Raw genomic sequence first — 27145 nt, forward strand, 5'->3', positions numbered from 1 at the left:
CGCTTATCAGAATCGCAGTTTAATAGAATTAAAAATTCAATTCGCAAATGTGATCACAATGACCAGCACTCGCCACATTGGTTCATCGTAAAGTGAACCAATTGTAAAGCGGGGTCCACTGTATATATACAGAGTACACTGAGCAACTGATGAAGGGACACCTCGCCCCGAAAGGTTCTATTTTATTGCTTTTTATTTTTATTATATATATATATTTAATGCTTGTATTTTAATGCTTTTAACACTATTTTAGTTTATATCTTTTAGTATTTAATTTATGTATATATCTATTTACTTATTTATTTAATAAAGTTTATAACTTAAACCAATTTGTCGGTCATTACTAGAAATTATATAGTAGGTAAATGAACAATCTGTGTGGGGTCATTACTAATTGAAAACAAGCTCCGAGCATCTGGACCACCTGGGTTGTGAGACTAGAAAACGGAAACCAGCTGGAGTTGTGGAGATTAAAATCACCAAGGAAAATTACCTCACGGTTAGGAAAGCTGAACTGGAGAAAGCCAAGTTTCAAAGAGAGAAAGTCAGATTTCCAAGTGATAAGAAACTTCTAGAACGATAGGATGAATTTGACAGAGAGAGATTTTAAGCCAGAGAAGATTGAAAAGAGGAGATTCCAAATTACTGTCTCTGACAGGGAATATCAGCACAGACATATGCACAAGTACCACCTTTGAAGCAAAAGGACCTGTACAGCGAATAATTCAGACAGCTGAGATGAGCAGTGGTTGAATCAACCGATAACTGGGATTCTATCAGAAAAAGTACATGGGGTTTGGCAGACTGCAAGTGGAAATGGACATCATTGAGATTGGGACTGAGACTACATATATTTGCAAAATGAATGAGGAAGTATTTGGTTGGTTTAGACCTTTTCGTGGATAAGTTTGTTCTATTAGTTTGACAGTTCATGGTATATTCAGTAGTAAGAAAAGATGGGGCGAACACTGTATGAAGTAATTAAATTTTTGGATATGGCATACACATGGTAAGAATATACCCAATTCCTTGGCATAACATGGCCTTAACAATGCCCCCGCATATAAATTATTGGACTCCCTCCATTCACTATCTGGCAGAGGGCAGCGAGATTATACACCAGTTGATCTGAAAGCCTCCTAGAGTTACCAGTAGGCTTGGTCTCCTGTGGACTGTCTAGTGGATCGATTGCGAATGCTGTTTTAGAGCTGTACCCTCGAAATGTAAGGAAGATTGGATGTTGCCATGCTGTCTACGTATCGTAATCTCAAAAGACATCATCATATTGAAGAAAGAGGTGCGGGCTGCCGAAGAATTTTCAATTTGCAGTGATGATGATCATGTATTGATGTGGGATTTATGAGCTCACTGCCATATTTCACTTTATTAGAGAGAGAGAAACAGGAAAACTGTGATTAAATGCTTATTTGTAGGAGTTATCTACAATTATTTGTATGAGTGACCTCATGTGAAATATTTTGTGAATTTTTATTGAAGAGAAGGGAAAAAACTTAGAAAGTAATGAATAATATTATATGGTATAGTATATATTTATTTAGTCTTTCATATAAAAATTCTAAGTGTCTGCTCATACCTCCATTGTGTACTTAAGATTAATATACTAAATTAATATACTTAAGAATCTCAACAAAAAAAAAAAAAAAAAAAAATGCAATAATGGATCAAACTATCTATCTTATTTTTGAAAAATGCCAGGATGCATCATGGATGCTTAAATAAGTACTGGTGCATTGGCCCAGGTGTACTGTGGCTAGACTACTGGTAATTTCACTTGAGAATCTTGAATGATATGATTTTTATTCAGTTTTATATATAGCTACAGTATTTTGTTTCCATCCAGTCTTAATCTCAAATTGCTTCACTCATTCATTGAGAGCCTTCCTTTTGGTGTTGCATTTCTTTCCTTTGATGCATAACCTGCAGAGTGCCAGCTCAGAGGAAAAGTCATAATCGTGGATTTTTATTCTGTTTTTATATGTATTTATTCAATATTTAGAGCATCTCTATATAAAGCCAGATGTTTAAGATTTAGTATGAATTGTGATTACTGTTTGAGGAATTAATTATTTAATTCAATACTTAAAAGATCTTGAATTAAGACAGTAGAAATATTACAAAAATTCATTTTTCCCTCTCCTAATTGTGCAATAAGTTTATTTGTATTTATTAATTGGCATGTGCAAATTCCCTGTTCATCAGTGGGCAGAATATTTGTGACCTATTTATATACAAACATTAATTCAATTAATTAAATTTCTTGAATAGATAATATTGATGTTTGAAAAATATCCATTTTAACAGTTTTCTATAACAGCATTTTTCATGGACATTGACTGGATCTCAAGCATTTTTCAGAATTAAATTATTATCAGCAACACATTTAAAAATTAAGATTCTGTTACTACATTAAATAAAAACAATACAGAGTCAATGTGGTGTGATTTGTGAGTCAGAATAGTGTCTAATCCTCTTCTCTTGGTGAAGAACCTTGTCTTTTAACCGTTTATTAGGGTTACGCATGAGGTCTTGGATCGTTTGCACAATCAGGTCAATTGCCACTGTGCGAATAAAAAAAAAATATATAAAAAACTGGTTATTTTCAGCTGTATTAATTATCATTATTAATAAATGTATTATATAAATTAATCTGTACTGTACCTTTAGTTCATGCTTATATTTCTTGTTGCTAACAGTTAGCAATATCATTTAGTTTAATTAATGGCAGGTAAAACCAACAACGATTTACTAAAGCAGAACTGGAAGCAAGTTAAGCAAACACTAATTATAGAGTTTGTTCAGTATGCATCATCTTACCTTGAAATATTTTCTGTCTAATACTACAAATTAAAAGAATAAAAAAAGTGAGATGCACTAATAAGCAGGTTTGCATGTGGTTTTGTTTTTGATTTCAAGTTACAAAACTTTCAATTGCAAACTAATTATGGAAAAACAGCATGATACAGATAATTAAAATGTGTAAACAAATACAACAAGAAAGGATATAATTTACTTCATATTCTCAGGTAAGTGTATTATGTTAATTATAGAAATTGTAAATATGTTTGTTAATTAGTGTTCATCTAAATTATACTTAGTTTGATATTTTACATCCAATAAAAAAAAAATTAAAAACAAAAAGAAAATGGAAAGGTGTACCCCATATGCCAATCAAATACATTTTTACATCCAAAACTACTGAAGGAATAGGTTGACAAAAGTTTCTACAAAAGACACACACTCAATTTTACACATTATGTTTACATTTGCAAATGTCTAAATAACTCTTGGCTTCAAGTATGTCAATCATGTTCAAACAACTAGAATCCTCATTTTAACGAAATGTTATTTTTGCTTCTTTAGAAACAAATGTTAAAATATTCCTAAATTAGTTTTCTGAATACATATCTCAAGTTTATTGATTTATTTATTTATTATTATTTTTAAATATATCACAAGCTATATAAAGCTAAATTGATTTTCATTAAATTTTATAACACATATATTTTTATAACTGGATTCAGCTTTAGATAAATAAGGCATCTGGATATATTATAAGGCATCTGAATACGGATGTATTAAAAGCAAACGTTTAATACAAACGGAATCCTTAGATTCAGAAGGAGGTTCCTGCAGATTGGAGAATTGCAAATGTCTCCCCTATTTACAATGGGGGACCAAATTACAAACCTGTAGCACCTTCACTTCTGCTCCAGGGAAATTAATGAAATCAGTGGTTAAAGCAGTAATGCAAGTTCATCTTAACAGGAATGCGGTTAACCAATCTGATTAATACTATGATGCAGTGATAAAGGAACTGGATGCAAAAAATAATTTTTGACATCATATACTTAGATTTCACTAAAGTTTTTGACAGTTTCACATGAAAGGTTGCAATACAAATTGGAGCAGTGTGCCACCAAGGACAAGTTACTACTATGGATAAAAGGGATGGCTCAGTGGCATAAAACAGAGGGTGGTTATTAATAGGCACTGCTTTTCTCGAACTAATATTATTAGTGTAGTCCTTTAGATTTCAGTACTTACTGTTTTCAAAATTTATTAACGATATTGATTCCACCGCACTCAAGCTGGTGAAGAATGAAAAAAGACCTAGGTGTATGTGAGTTCTCTGAGCAGTGTGGACAAGCAGCTAGGATAGTTTATGGGGATTATATGCCAATGAAATAGGAATTTTGCCAGCAGGGAGGAGGTGACCATCTTATTGTATAAGGCAATGGTTAGGCTGCATCTACAGGTCTAGAGGCCTCATTTTAGGAAGGATGTAGATCTGCTGGAAGAGGTGTAGAGAAAGGCATTGCAATTAGGGAGGGAAACAAAATGGTAAGAAAGGCTCCAGTTCTGCAAATAGCAGCATCTGGAAACTAGGCACCTTCAGGAGATTGTGATTGAGGTATTTAAGGCTTTGAATGGATCAAGTAAGCAAAATGCTGACCTTCCTGCTCACACACAAAATGGTATTCTTAACAAGAAAGGCTCCAGTTCTGCAAATAGCAGCATCTGGAAACTAGGCACCTTCAGGAGATGTGATTGAGGTATTTAAGGCTTTGAATGGATCAAGTAAGCAAAATGCTGAGCATCCTTCTTCCTGCTCACACACGGGGGGGGGGGGGGGTATACATTTAAATTGAGAAAAGATTTGCTTGAGAATTGAGAGAAATTTGCTTACAGCTATAGAATAACTGATTATTGGAAACTTTCATTTGGTACAGTGGAAGTGGGTAGTTTGAATATAATTAAGGAAGAATTAGATAAATTGTTAGCTGGGCTGTACAGAAGAGTTGGGTAGTGTTTTTTTTTTTTAGCTGATGCTGTATAAGTTTGCTTCCTTACATCATTTGTCACTACTAATACTAATTTAAGAAAAATTATCTTAATGCACCTAAAAATAACATAATTTAAAAAATTTATTTTTTAAATTATATTATTTATTATACTGGATAAAAATATGCACATATTATTATACTGGATAAAAATAACCACAGTTATCAAAGTGGCATCATACACAACAAAGTATTTATTCAAGTCTGAGTGTCATTCTGATGCAAAGAAATTACTAAAGAGCATTCAAAATGTAGGAGTACTTCTTTAAAAAACTGCAATTTGGTATAAAATTTTAGAAATTGGGCTGTGTTGGACGCAGTGGAAATTTATTTACATAAGTAAATGGCAAAAACAGAAGTTAAACACTGTTAGGAAAAACAACTGGAAGAATCCAAGTAAATCAATTTCTTGTGATTCACATTAATTAGGAATAAATTTTGGAAAACACAAAACTCCCACAAAAGATTTAAAAATGACAATAAGGAAAATCATCCAAAATAAATAAATAACTAAAGGATCTGAAAATCAAAATATCCAGAGAATATTGCTACAGATATTTCAAGTAGGACAGTCAATATATTGCACATTTTCATCAAGTTAATGAAGTCAGTTAAGCACATGTTGAACATGTTTCAATTAAATATTTGTGTTGTAAAAAAAATCTGTAAATTTCTGAAACCAGTTTGCCTCAGTAAATGAAGACCCTCCCCTAGTATATACATGAGGTATGTGTTCTGATGGAATTGATCGATAACATTGATCTGCATTTTAAGAAAAGTTCTCTGATGGTTCGCTGCTGAACAGCGAAATGGAAATTTCAAGTTACTTGAAATTTACTCTACATTGTCATAATTTTTTTACAAATAAAATAAAAAAATTGGTGGGGTTGCTTCTGGTTTATTTTTGTATTTTTACAGATTTTATAAATATGTTATTTTTCTTTAAAAATATGTAAAAATAGAAATATCACAGACTACATTTTCCTATCAAACACGGATGACAGAAAACAAGATTTCTTATAACACTAGACTGAGTTAAACTTGCACTTTTTTGCTCTCATCAGGCAGCCAGTTTTGATGGCTTTCTTTTTAGCATCCAGCAGTGGTCTGCCATCATACTGACATTCTATCCACCCCCCCCCCCGTCCCAGTGCCTCCGTAGCCAGAGTGCTCTCAGGTCACTGCAACTGGCAAAGTGTGATGACTACCTGTTCAGAGTCCTCAGATCTTACTTTAAGGATCGACAAATTAGAGTATGTGCAAAGCATTTATCATACACGACTACCGTTTCAAGAGGATGCCCTCAGGGTTCAGTCTTGGGACCTCTCTTTTGGAATGCAGTGCTAGACCAGTGGCTCACGAAGGATAGTGATGAGTTCATCAAAGTTGCATATGCAGATGACTTGGTGGTGGCGGTGCAGGGAGGATCAAGACAAATTCTCGAACAAAAAATTCAGTCAGTTTTGAATAATTTAGTGGCATGGGCGGGTTTGAATAAACTAAAGATTTCTGTCACCAAGACCAATTTCATGGTGTTTAAACACCACTTCGATTATGGAAGGCCGCCAAAGGTAACCCTATATGGTACTCAAATTCCATATGTACAGAACACCAAATATCTGGGTTTAACTTTAGATGATCGTCTCAGGTTTCATGTACATGTCACTAAAATCAATGAAAAAATCAAAAAGTTCGTAGCTGCAGTTGTTAGAATTTCCCGCAAGGAATGGGGTTTATCCAAAAAAACTCTGGTATTGTACTACAAGACGATATTTCTTCCCATTGTAGATTATGGTGCTGGTATTTGGTTTGCGGCTGCTACCAAGGTTACAACTAAAGCCAAGCTTCTGTCCCTGCAACGTACAATGTTGCTTACAGTTATACGCGCTCCAAGGACAGTGTCGACAAATGCCTTACAGGTTATTGCAGGTACCATCCCCTTGGATTTACACATTATTTTCCGAGGTATTGTATATAACTTAAAGAAGGGAAGGGCGTTACAAATATTGAATATCACCTCTAATCCAAATAACAACATAAAGGAGGAAAAACGTAGAATTTGGGGCGAGCTTGTGAATTGCTGGCAGCAACGTTGGGATTTGAGTGAGTATGGAACCATTACAAGAGGCTTCATTCCAGCCGTAAGCTTTGCAATGGACAGGAGGGTGTCGTCTTGGTTTGCTCCCACCATGACAACGAGTTACTTAATCACTGGACATGGCTTAAGGGCCAAACTATTTGAAAGAGGATTAGAACCTGACCCCTACTGTTCGTGCGGTGAGGTGGAATCTTGGAGACATGTCATCCTTGAATGCGGACTGTATACTTCAGACAGGCAGGAATTACTAAATAGGTTGCCAAACCTCACGGAGAATAATTTACCTCTCTTGGTTCAGAGGTGGGACATCTTTGCTTTGCTTCAGGAATTCTCGGCCAAAGTTTTTAAAAGAAGACAGGAGCTAAGAAATCTATTGCAGGATACCAATTAAGGGAAGTGCTGCACATTTGACGACAGAACACTTCGTGTAATGTCATCTTTATAGGATGTTTCTTGTCTACAGCGAGATGATCTTCTGCTCCTGGACACCCAATTGCAGGCTTGCATTTGTGGATGGACTCTAAAGTGGAGATAATGTTAATGTTAATGTTTCTAAGTGTTAAGTTAATGTAAGTGTATGTATTTGCTATTTGCATGTAAATAATCGTATAATGTTGCTTTTTTTTTTTTTTTTTTTTTTTTCAACAAGTGTACATTGTTCTTAGTTGGAAAATTTTTATTTTTATTTTATTTTTATTTTTATTTTTATTTTTATTTTTATTTTTTTTTTCGCTGGCCTCCAAGTTTGGGCAGCCTTGGGGGCGGGATTGCTGGCACCTACCAGTATAGCACTACTTCCGGTAGGTGCAGGATTTGTGCATTACAGCACACATAGAGAATGGTGGATCCAGGTGTTAGTTAATCCCTGGTGGCGAAATGGCCTGACATAATGCTCTTTTTTTCAGGCCTGTCTTGCAGACGTTCTGAGCTTTCTCAGGAGTAAAAGGTGGAGATGGGCTTGTGTCTAGGAGCCACCCTTCATATCAGGACACACACAATCAATCGTAGCCAGGTGGGCAGGAGCAGCAGTGCATAGCACACGCTTCTTGATTAGACTGGGGTTCGAGCCCGTGACCACCAAATACGGAGGATGCGTAAAAGTCAGGGAATGACCACCGCATATCCCCAGAGCAATATGGCTTTAGTTGCTAATGCTCCTAAAAACCAAAATAACAAACAACATAACAAACCATCCCCCCCTCGGTATCTTTTTTCCAATTTTTTTTTTTTTTTTTTTAACATCCTGATGGAATCCTCCCCTCCTGATCTTTGCAAAAATTGCATACATTTTTAAAGTGAGCCCAAATCTCTTTTAGTTTGATTTATGGATTCTCCAAGATCCAAGATGTAACAAAAATTTCTGCCTTTGATTATTTTGTACATAAGCAATGGAAATTTAGTGAAAACATAACTTGAAATAATTTCATTCTTTATTCAGGGTTTGAATAAATGGTTTCATTAAACGTAGTTTTATATGCAGTACTTTGTTTCCATATACTAATGGTCCATCTTTAATGTTCTTTAAATGTGTGTCACGAACATTCCTTGTCAGTGTAGTACCACATAGTTGATACGTTACTCTGGGATTACTGCTTCCCATATGTAGTACTTTACATTTGTCAATGTTAAACTTCACCTCTCAGCCCACCTGCTCAACCTTTCTGGATCCTGTTGCAGTGGCATACTGTCATTGACAACTCTGTGTGTTTGGTTTTTGATTTATTAGTTTTTCCTAAAATTTATTGGTTTTTGACTGGGCCACACTTTCCTTTCCCCAATGTTTACTTCTTGTTCAACTATCCCACTTGCACACAAATATGCATTCTTCTGCTACTTGAAAAGTAGCACAAAACTTGAAAATCTTTTTTTTTGCTCAAAGAACACCAAGAAACATCATGAATTTTGCATCTCAGTATTCACTAGAAAGCGAGTATTCAGTTCATATTAAGTTTGCATACACTTGAGTAGCACAGAAAGGGCATTCTAAATACTGAAAAATTGCTGATCACAAATTTGTTTAATCTTCTAGTTATATATGATTCATAGGACATTGCAGAGGTAATAAACACTTGAATTTTCTTATGGCACAAATGAAATGTTATGTATTGTAATATTTTTCTGTATTTTGATTTATATATTTTAACAGAGATAACTCTGTGTTAATTTTTACAATTGTAAAAAAAATGAACACATGGTAATACAGACTGTGTGAAAACTCTAACTGTAAAAAGTAGGACAATGTAACTGTATACGGTAGAGTAAACCAAAAACCAGCACAAACTATTTATTCTATAGTCTGATTTTAGCACTTGAAATTTTTGGTTATTATGGCATAAGTGGTTATGCCCAGGGCTGTAGTGGAGGTATACATGGGTATATGCTGTATATCCTCTGGAATTTTTAGGTGAATAGTGTATACCTTCTGGTTTTTGAAAGACTTGAAAAAACAAATATTATTAAAATATTTACTGAAAATTAAAAAATAAATTTATTAGAATTTGTTTCTTAGGCAATACTTATAGTTTTCTTATTTTTAATATATATAAGTATGCTGTATATATAAGTAAGTAAATATGCTGTATTTATATATACACGGGTATACACTGTATACCCTCTGGAATTTGATTAATAAGCCTGATATGCACAGTGTACTCTCTGCTTTTCGTAACATTCATAGGTATACCTTCTGCTAATTTTATGACTACAGCACTGGTTATGCCACATCCTGAATATTGTATAGAGTCTTGAAACCCCCTTTTTTAGGAAAGAAGCGGGCTTGTTTTAAAGGATAGAAATAAAAGCAACAAATTGGTTAAGGGCAAAATAGGCTATTCTTATCCATATACAGGGTGATTCACTACCAGTGCAACAAACTTGCAGGTGTAGGGGCACAAAGAATCAAATCACATAGCATTGCAGGGTCCGAAATGCCTTCGTCATGCGGTAGAGGACGTTGAATGGGAGGTCGCGTGAACAGCGATCCTGCTGGAAGTCAGCATTTGCAAACCGGTTCTCGAGGCAGTAGGATGGACGAGTATTCAAACGTTGAACTGGCCGACATGCACCTCGCGTAGGGAGCTGCGGACTATAATGGGCGCACCGCTCTGCGCTTGTACCAGGAACGTTTCACGCACAGGCGTGCTCCTCATCATACGATTTTCGCATGTGTGTGCACAGAAGGTTACATGAGACTGGTTGTTTCACGAGAGGTACCATGAATCGAGAGCGAATGACGAGGACACAAGACTGGTTGTTTCACGAGAGGTACCATGAATCGAGAGCAAACAACGAGGACGCCAGACAATGAGGAGAATGTCCTACGTCTTGCAGAAGGCAGTACGAGTACTCGAGCGATAGGCCAACGATTGGGTATTTCCCAATCCACTGTATGGAAGATACTATCAACAAACCAAATGAGTTCATACCATCTGCAACATGTCCAATCATTGGAGCCTGCGGATTATCCACTCCAGAGGACTTTTACTACTTGATTTCTTCAACAGAAACGGTTCGCAAATGCTGACTTCCAGCGGGATCGCTGTTCACGCGACCTCCCGTTCAACGTCCTCTACCGCATGACGAAGGCATTTCGGACCCTGCAATGCTATGTGATTCCAATTCGTCTTTGTGCCCCCTACACCTCCTGCAAGTTTGTCGCACTGGTAGTGAATCACCCTGTATAGGCTTTTCTGTATGTTACAGTGTGCGGAAACCAGGCATTGGTGGGGGTGACTTGATTGAAATGTTTAAAGTTATAAAAAGCTTAGAAAGCTAACTGCCAATAATATTTTTAAATGTAATTAGGTGATGTAAAAAAGGAGACATGAATTTAAAAAGTTTTCCTTTAGTCAAAGTGTGGCTGTTGGAATGAACTCTCATCCTTTCTTGAGGGGTTTGGAAGTTTACTAAATTTAAAGAGGGATCATGCAAATACTTGAAAGAAACAACAAAAGAAGATAATATAAATAATTTTATTTTTTCCCACCCTGTATCTACTTAAATTTGCTTCTTTGTGCCATTCTGCCAATATTGTTACATAACATGGCAGGTCACTGAATGTGCAAATAGAATGGATTGTGAGAGCACCATTCAGATTAGGTTCTCTGTTGACCCTTATCATGTTGCATCTTATATTAACTGGAACATGCATACGTGAAGAGAAAGTAGGAGCAAATCTGGAACCCTGCTAAGTAGAGTTTTGTATTTCCTAAAATTTATTGGTTTTTGTCATCTATTTGTTTAAAATTAGTAGTTCAGTTATTATTTGTGTTTATTTGATGTAGTAGATGTAACTGTTTCTTACTTGGCCTTAAAAAATAAAAGTTAAAAGTGGGAAAGAATTGTGCTGCCACTGTTGAAATGGTTATAAATACTTTTTAGCATTACTAAATGTAATTCTTAGGAATATAAATTACACTCATGTTTCATTTGGCATTTATTAAATTAAATTTACACTAAAATTATGATTCAGACTGGAGCAGCAAAGCAAAAAGCTCAAAGTACTGGAAATGCTTTGGCTCAGAATAGAACTGCCAATGGTAGTTCTTACAAAAGAGCACAGCTTCAGCTTTATACAATGCTCTACTCATCACTTATTTGCCTTATCCTATCTAAAGGGACATGATATGGCCAAAGAGATGTCTTTGTGTGTGTTTTTATTGCAAAGAATGTGAAGAGATTAAGCACAAATTCAGCATTCTGATGAGTCTATATGAGTGCTTAAAGAACAGGGTTGATGTCTTCGAATGAAATGAGATCCATCACGCATTTACCACCAAGATCAATGTTAGAGCTTTTGTTTGACACAATGATAACATCCTCAACAGCAGAGAACTCTTGTCTCACAGAAAGTAGCTACTGTTGGTAATTCTATTGAAAGGGAAATATACTGTGTGAAAAGGAAAGGTGGAAAAGGATCAGGGATATATCTACCAAGAGCAACTGCTAATGGTGTAGAGTAGCTATAATCTTATTAGTACATGGTACTAATAAGAGCATCAGCAAATATTCTTGCACCACTTCTATTTAAGTGAATCCCATTGCTGTAAAAACAATCTCTGCTACTGACAACGGAAACCTGGATCTCCACGTTAGAATCCGGATGATGAGATATTACATTTGGTCAGTTTTGTTGTATGGTGCCGAGACATGGACAATGAAAACTAACACCTCGAAAAATCTAGAAGAATTTGAAATGTGGATGTACAGAAGAATGCAAAAGATACCATGGACAACAAGAGTGACCAATGAGAATGTCCTGGAGAGAATCGGAAAAACCTGTGAAATGCTGAAGGACATAAAGAAAAGAAAAACGGCGTATCTTGGACACCTGATGAGAAACAACAAATATGCAATTCCGTGGCTGTTTATTGAGGGGAGAATGGAAGGAAGAAGAAAGCCTGGGAGAGCATTAGCATTAGTAGAGGCATTTGATGCAAGAAAGCAAGCTTATGCAGCATCAGCCAAAAAAAAAAAAAAACCCACTTCCACTTCACCCCTCTGTTCGTTCAAAATACCTGTCCAGCTGAGCCTTAAACTTATTTAGGCTATCAACCTCCACTACAAGGGATGGAAGTCTGTTCCACCAACCAACCACCCGCTGGCTAAAGGCAAATTTCCGCACGTCTATCCTACATCTGTCTTTCCTCAATTTGCATTTTTTATGCCCTCTCAGGTGATTATTCTGAGCTAGAGGAAGAATCCCATCAGCATTGAGCATGCTCAAACCATTCAAGGCTTTATACACCTCTATCAGATCACCTCGCTGATGCCTAGTCTCCAGACACTGTAATTTGCAAAACTTAAGCCTTTCTTCGTAAGAGCACCCCTTTGTTCCATTCACTAATCTTGTTGCCCTTCTCTGTACTCGTTCCAGCAGCTCTACATCCTTCTTAAAATGAGGCCTCCAGACCTGTATACAGTACTCTAGGTGTGGCCTGACCATTGCCTTATACAAGGGAATAATCACCTCCTTATCCCTGCTGCAAAAATTCCTGTATATCATTGACAATACTCAATGAGCTACTCTTGCAGCCCGTCTGCACTGCTCAGAGAACTTCATATCTGCCTGCACAACCACCCCCAAGTCCCTTTCATTCTCTACCACTGTCAGTGTAGTACCACAGAGTTGATACGTTGCTCTTGGGTTGCTGTTTCCCATGTGTAGTACTTTACATTTGTCAATGTTAAACTTCATTTGCCACCTCTCAGCCCATCTGCTCAACCTTTCCAGATCCTGTTGCAGCAGCATAGTGTCAGTAGTGTCCTTGACAACCCTGCCACCTTTGTATAGTCTGCAAACTTGGACATTAAGCTTGATATACCATCATCAATATCATTTATAAATACAGAAAACAATAATGGACCCAACACTGAGCCCTGAGGGACTCCACTAATAACATTAGTCCACGATGAGCTGTGTCCATTGATTACCACTCTCTGTCTTCTCCCCCTCAACCACCCCTTTATCCATAGCAGCAATTTGCCTCCAGTGTCACACTGCTCCAATTTGTGTAGCAGTCTTCCATGTGCAACAGTATCAAAAGCCTTTCTAAGATCCAAGTATATAATATCAAAGCTATTCCCTGCATCCAGTTCTTTTGTGACTGCATCATAATATCCAATCAAATTGGTCAGGCAAGACTTCCCCTTAACAAAACCATGCTGTGTCTGAGCTATAACTGAAGTCTTGTCTAAATGATCCTGCAGTGCTTCTTTAACCAGTGCCTCCATTAATTTTCCTGGAACAGAAGTTAAGCTCACAGGTCTATAATTACTTGTGTCAGCCTTTGATCCTCCTTTGTGAATTGGGGTTACATTTGCACATTTCCAGTCTATGGGTACCTCCCCTGAGTCCAAGGAAGCTCTCATAATTATGGCTAAGGGTTTGCTTACTTCCTTTGCTGCCTCCTTTAATATAAGTGGTTAGATCCCATCCACCCCGGGTGCCTTTTTTATGTTTAACTTCAACAATTTCTCCTCCACTTTGCTCTCAGTTATTACAAGATTCTCTAGCTTAGTGCTAGAGTTGAATACACCTCTGGCATTCCCCTCGCTGAATAACTCTCATGTGTGAATGTCGATGCAAAATATTCATTTAGTTTGTTAGCTACCTGAGCAGGGTCATCAACAGTTGACCCATCAATATCAAGTGGACCAATCTGATTCATCCCCTTCCTTCTAGAGTTTACATAAGTAAAGAACTCTTTGCTGTTTTTCTTTGCATCCCTTGCCAAAGATTTCTCGTAATCTGCCTTCGCCTGCCTAACCTCCTTTGTAACTTGGTTGCATATCAACTTGTATCTATCATAGGCTTCTGTGTCATGTGTTAATTTGTAAGTATCCCATGCATTTTTCTTCTCTGCCATATGCCTCATTAGTTCATCTGACATCCATTTTGGCCTAAACCTTGAACAATATTTCTTAGTTGGTATGTAAAGCCTAGTAGCTTCCAAGATTAATTCTTTGAATGCTTCCCATTTTGAATTTGCTGTTGGTAACATCATCAGTTGTTCCCACTGTATAGAATTTAAATACTGTCTCAGTCCATCGTAGTCGCCTTTACGGAAGCAATAACCCTTCCCTTTACCCCTAATGGTAGTTACCTCTTTGAGTAAATCCCACTTCAGCACACTGTGATCACTGCTACCTAGTGGTTCATTTATCTGCAGATTCTTAATGCATGAAGAATCACTGCTTATAATCAAATCAAGAGTATTACTCCCTCTAGTTGCCTCCCGAACATGCTGATGTAGAAAATAATCATCCAATAAATCAACAAAAGCCCTGCTAGTGTGTGAGTGACCAGCCCCCAAATTCCAGTCAATATCTGGGAAATTAAAATCTCCCATTATAAGACTCTCTGATTTATGGCCCACTATTTCCCTGTACAGTTTCTTATTATACTCATCAGAGTCATTAGGCCTATAGCACACTCCTACTCTCAATTTTGATCTCCCAATGCTTATGTTACACCAAACTGACTCAACACTGCACTGTCCAGCGATGTCGACTGGCTTCACTTCCTTGGTTTTTATGTGTTTCTTCACTAATAGCATAACCCCTCCCCCCTTCCTATCCTGTCTATCCTTTCTGTAGACGTTGTACTCCCCAAATTCCAGTTTTGCATCCCTTATATCTGTGTGACACCACGTCTCTGATATCCCAACAATATCTGCCTTTGATGTTTTGAGCAATACCTCAAATTCATCAAATTTATTTACTAAACTCCTAGCATTGGTGTACACGCAAGTATACCTGCAGGTATACTTGCAGGTACACGCAAGTATACCTGCACCTGTTTCTATTCTTAGCTACCCTAACACAACCCATGTGTTTACTTGTACCGCAATGGCTCCCAGCAGTCTCTGAAATATCATGCATCTTGTTTTTCAGGCTTCTGCTCATTCTAATAGAAGCAGTGCAAGAATCTCTTTCACCTCTGCCAGTGGCTACTGTCAATCTATTGGTCTTTGTCTCCCCCCAAGCTAGCAGTTTTCCGACCCACCTAACACTGCCTCGATAGCATCAGCAAATATTTTTGCACCCTTTCTATTTAAGTGTATCCCATCCCTGTAGAAGGGATGGGATACACCCCTTCTACAGGGGACATACATTGCAGGACATACATTGCAGCTTGATAACATTAAGAACTGGACAAGACTGAACACTGAGCGGCTGTTCAGAGCTACCAGAGAGGAGAGACATTTGCCATAGTGGTTGCTGACATCCGGTTAGGAGATGGCACACAGAGAAAAGAAGAAGCCATTGACAAGTTCAAACCATGAAAAGGAGATCCAAGGATTTACTTAGCAGATATAGGACAATGTCGAGTAAAAAGCCATTTGAAAGTGTATACATTTTGCCCAGACATGATAAGGAGCAAGTACACAAGAGCCTTGTCAATCAATTTGGGTGGGTAAAGTACCTGCCCGGCAACCCAAAGGTCGCGGGTTCGATTCCCGCCTCGGGTTTGGATCAAAGTACTGCAAAAACCTTGGGAGGTGCAATATGGCCACAGAAGCCGATGCGCCAACAACTACCAAATCAAAAAAAAAAAAAAAAAATCAATTTGGCACTTGGAGAGAATATGCAAGGATCAGGAGTAGAATTTTTCACAGCATAGTGTCCGTGCATGTTAACAGGAGAGATCCTAACAAGACGAGTTCCTTGAGTTCACTGTCTCCTTACTGTTTTCAAGACATTTCCCTGATCCTTATCCCAATACTTATGAATGATAATGATGAAGGCATATCAAGTTTATTATCCAAGTTTGCAGATGATACAATGGTTGGCATGATGGTTAATGATGAGGATCAAGGCATACTGCTGCAACAAGACCTGGAAAAATTAGACAGAGGTGCTGAGAATATGATCTACAGCAATTCCAGTATAACATACCAAATAAGTAGTGGAGAATGAAATATGCAGAGGTAATCGTACAGTTTGATATGGAACAGTTCATGCAGTTCTGTCTATGATATATTTGGTCCTTGAGGCTGTCACAGGTATTCTCTCAGGTATGACAAGCTGGGCTTGCTACCTGGAAGTCTAAAACACAGGTGAAACTGATATTCAGAAATCTGATGAAACCGATATTCAGAAAAGTGAACCGAATATGGGAAGAGTCTGTCTTTCTCTAACAACAAAATCCTCCACTTACATGTATCTTCCAGATAGTAGGACTGTTAGTAATGCTAGGTATAACCCACATGCAGGGTCCTGAAACACAATGCCTAGTATACTGGAGGTGACCACCTATGTGTGAACCAATGTAAGCAGGGGTCAAGGTGTGGCATCCATACCACAGAGGAATGCCACCCCTCTGTGTTACCAGGCAATACTAGGTGGTAGATCATTATCATCAACTGGTACAATACCACCACTCTGATTATTGCAGGCTTGAAGTGGAATCCATGTTTAGTCTCTAGAACAAAGCTGTGGCAACCCCCATCCCATCTCTTCCATCATGGAGTATGATTTATGTCTTTTGAAATTATGATGGGCATTATGGCAAGAATCAATCTTCCTTACACTTTGAGGGTATAGTTCTAAAATCGTGTTTGCAGGCTGGCTGCCAGGGAGTTCATCTGATTGAACCTATTGGTAACCCTCTAGGTGGCTTCTGGATCAGCTACTCTACCAGATAGTAACTGGAGGGTGTCTGAATAGTGTGTATGTGGGGGACATTGTTGGGGCTACATTTTGTCAAGGAGCTGGGTATATTCTTTCCATTTGTATGCCATATCCAAAAACTTCATCACTTCATACATGTCCACCCCACCTTTTCTTACCAGTGAATACAACATGAATAGTCAAACATAGAACAAACTTATCGGAAAAATATCTAACCCTCCTAATTACTTCCTTGCTGATTTCATAAATATATGCGGTCTTAGTTCCAAGCTCAATGTCCCTTTCCACTCACAGTCTGCCAAGCCCTCACATACTTTTTCTGACAGAATTCCAATTATTGCTTGATTCAACCACTGCTCATCTCAATTGTCCTAATCATTTGCTGTACGATTCTTTTTACTTCAAAGGTGGTACTTGTGCATGTATGTCCGTTCTGATATTCCCAGTCAGATACTTAGTAATTTGGAATCTCCTCTTTTCAATCTTCTTTGGCTTAAAATCTCTCTACCACATTCTGTCAAATTCATCTGTTACCTTTTTTGTTCTCCCAACTCCACTAATCACTTGGAACTCTGACTTCCTTTCTTCAATCCAACTTTCTTAACAGTGAGGTAATTTTCCTTGGTGATTTTAGTGTTCACAACTCCAGCTGGCTTCCATTTTCTAGTCACACAGATCTGTTTGGAATGTTCAGGCTTTTGTAATTATCAGTGACCTCACACAGATTTATACGTTTACCTAACAGAATATAGGCAATCGTAACTACACAGCTAACACTCTTAATCTTTTTCTCACAAAAAAAAAAAAAAATACGTCCAAGTACAGTGCATAGTTGAGATGAGTGGTCCTCTAGGCACCTCAGATCACAACTTGGTAATGGTCTCTTCTCTAATCGAGTCTTTCTCTCATGGCCATTCGAACCTTGAGTTGTTTGGCATTACAAGAATGCAAAACAGGATGATCTGCAAGATTTCTTTTCCTTGGTTGGATTACTGTTTTAAATCTTCTGATGCCAACATTTTCTCAGATCATGTCAATGAAATTATTCTTGTAAGGATGATACCCTTTATTCCACGCTCTTTATTTCACTTGTTCTCAAAACTGCACTGCTGTTCTATGTCGTCTTTTTACATTTTCTTATTCTGGTGGTATCTGCTTGGAAATTTGATCATATTCAGCTAGTTCCTAAAAAGGATGACAAATCACTCCCATACAGTGGCATAACTATGCTGATGCGGTGCACGGGGGCCCACTGCCTGAAACAGAAAAAAATTTAATTAAGTAAAAATGTAAGTTTTTTAGTCATGCTTATGATAAAATTTACTATGTCTACGAACAGTTTTTTTTACACGAAGCATGTTTGTTGTTAGCTAGCTGAACAGCACAAGCGAAACTGTAGTGAATAGAGGTGAAATAGTATTAGTATAGCTGCTGCTTCTAGATAAATTTTTAAGGATTTATGATTGTGGGGACCAAAGTCAAATAGGGACCCAATAAACAAATATCCATTTATTGGGGTTCATTATTATTGAGTATAGTATTACTATTGCACCTATTTTTCAGGGAGCCCACTTTTTCTAGTTCCGTTAATGCTCCCATACAATTATTGTACTACTGCACTTCAACTCTTTCTAAAGCAATGGAGAAATCCATTAACTGCCAACTATCTAGAAGCTTTCCCTCTGAACAATGATCGCCAGTATGGATTCCATCAGTGTTGATTGACTGGTGATATACTTCCTTATGTTATTCTATCTATGGACAAATTGAATGGAAAAGTTTGGCAAAACTCAATCAGTTGCTGTTGACATTTCAAAGGCTTTTGATAAATTTTGGCAAAAGGTCTTCTAAATAAGCTGCCATCTTATAGTTTGCCAACTGTTTTTTGTACCCGAATATTCAGTTTTCTCTCTCACCACTCACTGTGGTTGATTGGTATATGGCTCTGTCTTCTAACTTCTCCCTACATGCTAGTGTTCCTCAAGATTCGGTTCTTTCTCCCCTCTTTACCTCTTGAATTTTAACGACCATCTTCCGTTGACCAGAAATCCTATCCATAGTTTTTCCAATGATAGCACATTGCATTCTACTTTCCAGTTTGAGAAATCTTGCACTGCACAAACAGCTTCAATATCTCAATATCCACCACCAATTACTTAAAACTGGTCTCCAGAGGGGAAAAGATAACACAGCTGATTTCAATCCTTCTAAAACTCAGTACTGTCTTATATCTTGAAAAAAGGATTCTTCTGCCTCTATCTACGATGACACCCACAAGATCACATATTTCTGTTAGGGATTCTATCCTGACTTCTAATCTCTTTTGGCCTATGCACAACACAAATATTGCTTGCTCTGCATCTAAAAAACTGGGATTTCTCTTTCACTCTCAAGCATTACTTTTCTTCCTAATATCTACTCACTCTGTACAAATCTCAAATCCACCCTACCATGGAATATTATTCCTAGATCTCGGACGGTGCCCACAAAACCTCTCACAGGTTTCTAAATTCCATTCAAAAGAGGACAGTTATGTTAATTAATGACTGATCTCTAACAGTTTCTCTGTCTCATAGACATTCTGTTTCTGCTACATGCCTTTTCTATAGAAACGTCCACGGGCACTGTTCTTTTGCATTGGCTTCTATAATTCCTCCTCTTTTTTCCAAACCAGTCTGAACATGTGTTGCAACCAGTCATCATCCTGGTACTGTCCAACTTCAAACTTACACACAACAAACATTTCTCTTCTTTCTCATTTATTCCTTCAATTTCCGTTTAGTGAAAAACATCCCTTCATATGTATTTTCTGAACATTACAATCTACAGAATAACACCTTTTGTGCTTGGCGCTTTCATTAAAAAAAAATACACAAAAAGGTTTTTAATTTTCAGTAAATATTTTAATAATATTTGTTTTTTCAAGTCTTTCAAAAACCAGAAGGTATACGCTATTCACTTAACCTAAAAAATTCCAGAGGATATACAGCATATACCTTCACTACAGCTATATAGGAGATGATTATATATATATAATCACCTCCTATATATATATATATATATATATCTATATATATATATATAGGAGGTGATTATGTCACTGTATAAAGCAATGATTAAGCTGCACCTTAGTCTGGCATTTTAGGAAGGATATAGAGCTGTTGGAACGGGTACAGAGTAGAGCAAAGCAATAGCTAGACACAAAATTGTAGTCTCACTGTGAAAGGCTTCAGTTCTGCCAATTGCAGTACTTCAAAACTAGGCACCTGTGAGGCCAGCTGATTGAAGTGTTTAAGGCTTTATATGAATTGAGTAAACTAAATGCTGATGGCATCTTTACTGTTATTGTTGTTATTTGGTTTTTTAGGAGCATTAGCAACTAAGGCCATATTGCTCCGGGATATGCGGTGGTCATTCCCTGACCTTTCCACATCCTCCGTATTTGGTGGTGACGGGCTTGAACCCTGGTCTAATCAAGAAGCGTGTGCTACGCACTGCTGCTCCTTCCCACCTGGCTATGGAGACGCATCTTTACTCTTTCTCAGACCAACACACGAGGGGACATAAACTTAAATTGAAAAAGGATTGAAAAAGGATGGTTGCAGGATAGATGTGCAAAAATTTGCTTTCAACCAGAGAGTGACTGACTGTTGGAACAAAGTTCCATCTGGTGTTTTTGAAGTGGACAGGTCAAATAAATTTAAGGAAGAAATTGACAAATTATTATAACTATGGACAAAGGTTTTTTTTGGCTGATGCTATATAAGCTTGCTTTCTTGCATCATTTGCCACGACTGATATTAAATTATTAAATTATTACTTAAAAATGACTTGATACTTTAGTAAATATCTAGTATAATAAGAGCTATTATCTGCCCAATATCTCCTATATTTTTTGTTACTTTTAGTAAATAATACAGATATTACCTAGATGTCTTCTTATCCAACTCACCTAGTCCATCACGTAAATTAATTAAAATACAATGAATTTAATAAACTACATTTTAATGTGTTCCGTAACAATAGCTACGACACCAACTTAATAACCCGGAATCATCATTGAGGCCTCAACCCAACTCCAAAACTACCGTGACGCAACCATCAGTATAGGAAAACATTATGTCAAATTTACTCATAATAAAAAGAACAACTAAATAAGAAATACATGAAGACAACTTTCTTCCTCCTTAAGTTAAACGGAAACTTTTTGATACTTCGTGTTCACGGGATGGAATAAAACTAAAAAATGTGCCGATGCGTAAGTATTTAAAGAAATTTAGTCCTCATCACGCATGTGTATATAGGACCAATCATCTGATATTAAAAAAGGTCTATAAATATTAATTGAGTTTTTACAATTTCATCTCAAGCGTTTCAGCAATAAGTAATTATAATTGTGCTGAATATTAATTATTTTGGCTTCATTAAAAAGAAAGGAATGTGCCTCATTCACAGCATAGAATGTTAACTCTGAAGCGTTTGCTCTTGCTGTTTAACTTGTCTTGTCTGATGAATTGTGGATTCCATCAGATGTCTCTTTCATTTTTGAAATGGCTGTGCACATTCCCGGAACATATGGATGAATCGTGGATATGTCCCGGGATACTTCTTTGGATGAATCGTGGATTCTTTATTAGGGTTGAAATCTGCAGTTGTACTAATCATTGGCTTTCTCTGTGATTCTTGAGGGCTCTGATGTTATTTAATTGTTGTGGAAGGCACTTCCGATTGCATACCTGAAAATCTTATGTTAGGGCTCTCCTAACATAAGATATGAGGATGCTTATTTTTGTTGCTTAAAGGGGAACAGGTATTCTGTGTGTTATCAGACACTCAGTCTAAAACACTGATGGATCCAATATCTTTCTATTACAGAAGATTTAGGAGAAGTCCAGTTCGCCTCCCTCCCTAAAATATACTCATGCACACCTTCTCAATGGTAAGCCCTGTTACGTCATTTAGGTGGCAATGAACGTGTATAGTGGTTATCTTCAAGACGCCTGGTCAGCGTGAAGAGAAAAAGACCAAACCCTCCAGCATATGACAGCACAATGAAACAAATGACCCTCGACCCACAGTGGCTTTCACCCCCCCTTACGGCAGCGAGAGGATCAGAGTGGAAGCAGAGGATGCTAAGAATCTCTGGGTACGACCAGGCTGCCATGCATGGAAACTGAACTTGGCCTGTTACAACGTAAGATCGTTCATCGGTGAAGACAGGATATTAGATCTGGAAAAGGAACTAGAAAATATGAATTGGAATATCATCGGTTTGGCTGAAACAAGAAGAAGAAATGAATCACTTACGTTTATCAGGTGGAAATCTGCTGCACACCAATGGAAACAGTGAAAAGGAGCGAAGGGGAAGTTGGGTTTCTGGTCCATAAAGATATAAAAAACAACATTTTGGAATTCAAAAGTACATCGCCAAGGGTGTCAAGACTAATACTCAAGATTTCTAAGAGGTATAAGCTAAAGCTTATAATGATTTATGCACCAACATCGAGCCATGATGATAAAGAGGTTGAAGAAATGTACACTGAAATTGAGTCTTCTAGATAAGAAGAAAACCCACTACACTATTATTATGGGGGACTTCAATGCTAAGGTTGGAAAAAGACAAAACAACACAGAAAGGGGAACTATAGGATATTTTGGAATTGGTGAAAGAAATAAAAGAGGTGAAAGACTTGTGGAATTTGCAGAATCTCAAGGATTGTCAGTAATGAACACTTTTTTCAAGAAAAGGGTGAACAGAAAGTGGACATGGAAGAGTCCAAATGGATTAACAACTAATGAAATCAACTTCATCCTCACTAACAGAAGATATATCGTGAATGATGTTACTGTCCTGAATAAGGTAAACGTTGGAAGTGATCACAGAATGGTAAGATGCACACTTGATATAGATGTAGGAAAGGAAAAAACTGACTTGAGTGAATAATATGAAGGTCTTTGAGATAACAGAAGAGGAAAAAAAAAAGTATGTACTGGAACTTAAGAACAAGTTTGAGCTTCTGCAAACTGCTCAGGACCAAGATATCGACGAGGCATATTACAACTTTCTGAAAGTGATAAAGCCCAAGAAACCTATAGGGAAAAAGAAATCCAAAGAAGAAAAAATTAGTCAAGAAACACTTGTTACGATGAACCGAAGGCGACAAATAAAGAGCAAGATAAAAACTGACACGGAGAAAATTAAGTATACTGAGTTATGTAAAGCCATTAGAAAGAGACTCAGAGGACATAAGAAGGTTTAACACAAGAAAAGTAGAACAAACATTAAGGGAAAACAAAGGACTTAAATCAGTAGCCATGAGCAGTAATACAGACAGACAAATGATACTGAAACTGAAGAACAGTGATGGTATACTTATAAATAGCAGAAGCCTACTATAGAGAATTATACAAGGAGCGAGGGAATGATGCCAGCAGTGGGGAAGATGGATTGCAAATTAACAACACATACGACATACCTGATATTCTTCCTGATGAGGCAGAACATGTGTTGAAGAAAATGAAGAATCAGAAAGCCTCAGGGAAAGATGAAGTTTCTGTAGAGTTGTTAAAATTGGGAGGAAGAGGCATAACACAAAAACCGGCAAGACTCTTCACAAAATGCATTAGAAAAGGTATGATGCCTAAGCAGTGGAATAATGCAATCATAGTTTTGCTCCATAAGAAAGGAGATAAATCAGAAATTGTAAACTATAGACCAATTAGCTTGTTACCCCACATCTACAAGTTGTCCACAAGGGTCATTACTAACAGACAGATTAGAAATTAGATTAGGTTAGGATTCTCAACTATGGATCACCTTCACGTAATATCACAGCTAATGGAGAAAGCAAATGAACATAAAACACCATTATTCCTGGCCTTTGTCGATTATGAAAAGGCATTTGACTCCATACAGCATAAGGCAATGTTTCGGTCACTGGAAAGACAAGACATAGGTACCCCATATATTATGATTTTGAAGAAAATATATGAGAATGCTACCTCCTTTATTAGACTAGACAAAGACAGTAGCAAATTTAAAATCGAGAAAGGAGTTCGACAAGGAGACACAATATCTTTGAAGCTGTTTACTGCTGCCCTTGAGGAAGCTTTCAGAAGATTAGACTGGTCGCAGAAACGAGTCAGTGTGAATGAAGAGTACCTAAACCATTTACGATTTGCAGATGACATTGTGGTCATAAGCCACGATCCCAAAGAATTAGAGGAAAATCTTAATCGGTTATGCACAGTTAGTAAGGATTCTGGACTAAAGATGAATATGGCTAAAACAAAAGTAATGATGAACAAATATGCCACAGAAAGGGACATAATGATTGAAGGAACAGTAATTGAAAAGGTGAAGTCATATACTTATCTGGGACAAGTTATTAGCTATAATAATGATATATGGCTGGAAGTCAAGAGAAGAATAAATCATGGATGGATAGCATTCAGGAAATATAGTCACATAGTGAAGAGCAATATCCCAGTTTGTCTGAAATGTAAAATAATGAACCAATGTATACTCCCCACCATGACTTATGGGAGTGAAACTTGGGCACTCACCAAAAGAATGGAAGAGAAGCTGAGAACTACACAGCGAAGAATGGAACAAATTATATTGGGAATCAGACTGTTAGATAAGAAGAGAAACATGGATTAAGCAGCAAACTCAAGTAAAGGACATTCTTATCAAAACTTAAGAACTAAAATGGTCTTGGGCAGGACACTAGCTCGAAGACATGATGACAGATAGACTAAGAAAATAACAGAATGGTACCCAAGAGGAGCTAGAAGAAAACCTGGAAGACAATGGCAGAAATGGGTAGATGAAATTCATGAGTTTGTGGGTAGTAAATGGATGGCTATTGCACAAAACAGATGGAACTGGAAAGTTGCTGGAGAGGCCTTCATCCTGTAGTGGATTGAAAATGGCTGATGTGATTATTTTTGTTGCAAATCGGTGAGAGGATGTGAAGTGGAGGATTCTCCATCTATCAGTAGACAGACCTTGAGAGTTTCAAGATCTGTCTATAAAAAGATAATCATACCATATGTCCTGGGAATTAGCACAGCCATTGCAAAAACAGCTAGAAACTACAATATCCAAATCTTTTACGCAGCATCTACATCTTTAAAATAGCATATGATGGGAAAAAAGAATTTTCAAGGAGAACCTTTCTTTATTCTGTGTTTTTGAGCATTAGCTATTAACAAGAAGCCCCCCATCGTATTACATATACCAAGAATTAATAATGGAAAAGGTGAAGATGATTCCTTTCTGATTTGTCTTAATTCCGTGGTAATTTTTAAGTTGAGAAGCTTCTCTGTTAATCCATATAAATAATTCCTTATTTCTAATTTTCTCATTTTGATGGAATTTGGTTTGCACCCTAATTATTAGGCTTCACTTCCATATAATCTTGACACCAAAATACTCATTCACCCCCAGGTATTTATCAAGTGAGGTCTATCTTAGCCTGAAACACATTTCATCTAGCAAATCTCTTTACCCGTTGGTTTAAGTCAAACTTTTTAGAGGGTAGTCCATACATAATTCTTAATCCTGATTAATCACACCCCTCTTGAACTATAAAAACAGTCACACCCACCAATTCAGCTGTCCCTGTCAGTCTACTTCAAGCATCTCTGTCTGTCTGTCTGTCTGTCTCTCTCTCTCTCCCCCTCCAGAATTCAGGTAAGCCTTTCCACAGTCTTACTTATTTGATAATCCTTCTTTAGATTTTACTTTTATATCCCCCCCTCCCTTTAGAGTTAACTTACCTTAATTTTCTGTATGTTTTTTTATGCACTTTCTTTCTCTAACAGGTGGGCCCCTGTGATTTCCAAACTCAAATTTAAATCTCAATATTCCTTGCGGCTGGAAGACAATTTCTTGTAATTTTGTAAAAAATTTAAAGTAACTTATCTTAACTTAATCATCAGAATGCCAATATTGTTTTAAAATTCATTCATGTAACTTCATAATACAATTGCAATCTTCTTGTAATCGTGCTATTGCTAATTTCATTTCTTCTTTCATGTTTTAACTTCCTCTATAGGCCTGATGATGGGTTTCAGGCAAACCTTGAAATGTTGCCAAAGTAATTTCCATAATACATGCTATAGTTTTAATCAGCGAATAGTGGTGTAGTTTTAATTTAATGTTTTTTATGAGTAAATTAATGCAATTCACTTCAATAAACATTTAAAACTCTATCATGTGGTGTAACAGTCTTTTTAATTTCCTTTAATTCACATAAAATTTTATATTAAAATATAGCCACAGGATTGTTTACTAATAGCAGAGTAAGCTTTTAAATCTTAATCAGTCGATGTCTCAAATACACAACTGATTATGGTTTAAATTCACTGATTATGACTGTGTTAATAAATATATTTGCAGATTTTGCACCTCTTCAGAAATGTTTTGTTAATGGCACTGCTGTTTCTTGCTGTCAGGAGAATTTTCAAAACTATATCAGAAATAGATCTGGATTGTTTTTTTTCCACCTGGTTACATATTTTCTGACACTAAACATGTAGTAGTAATGGTTATACAGCATCAGCCAAAAAAAAAAACAAAACTCAATTCACCCATCCATACCCTCCAAGAATTTGTCTAGTTTGCCTTTCAATTTATTCAACCCATTCACATCCACAACACATGGACAGGGCCAGATTTAAACTTGTTGTGGCCGTAAGCTATAACATGTATGAAGCCCTTCTCTCTTACAGTTCACCTGTGACAATATTAAAAAAAGGATTTTTTTAGGATGGAATGAGGCCCTAAGCTGTAGCTTGTTTAGATTAATGTTCATTCAGCTTACTGAATCTAGTCAAGCCTTTAAACACCTCAATCAGATCTCCCTGCAGGTATCTGGTCTTGACACACTGAAGCTTTTCTAGGTAAGAGCACCCTTTTGTTCCCTTCATCAAACTGCTTTCCCTTCTCTGCACCTATTCCAGCAGTTCTACCTCCTTCCTAAAGTGAGGCCTCTGGCCTTTATCCAGTACTCAAGATGCAGCCTAACCATGGCCTTATACAAAG

General features: G+C 37.0%; 1 protein-coding gene across 2 annotated transcripts in view; it reads right to left on the reverse strand.

Annotated features, from left to right (window-relative positions):
* Positions 1-2413: 2413 nt before the first annotated feature.
* The window catches only part of LOC150089500 (uridine-cytidine kinase 2-B-like), a 241168-nt gene continuing 216436 nt past the window's right edge, over positions 2414-27145 (reverse strand). Inside the window, exon 7 of one of the 2 annotated variants that reach the window (XM_090368627.1) lies at positions 2414-2579. In XM_090368627.1, the coding sequence (XP_090224753.1) occupies positions 2449-2579 (131 nt within the window). In that variant the 3' untranslated portion in view covers positions 2414-2448. The remainder of the gene's footprint in view (positions 2580-27145) is intronic. The other variant, XR_016546671.1, reaches the window with a different exon arrangement.

Source organism: Mastigoproctus giganteus, chromosome 2 (genome assembly GCF_048544385.1).
Source record: "Mastigoproctus giganteus isolate SK-2022 chromosome 2, ASM4854438v1, whole genome shotgun sequence".
Lineage (NCBI taxonomy): Eukaryota > Metazoa > Arthropoda > Arachnida > Uropygi > Thelyphonidae > Mastigoproctus > Mastigoproctus giganteus.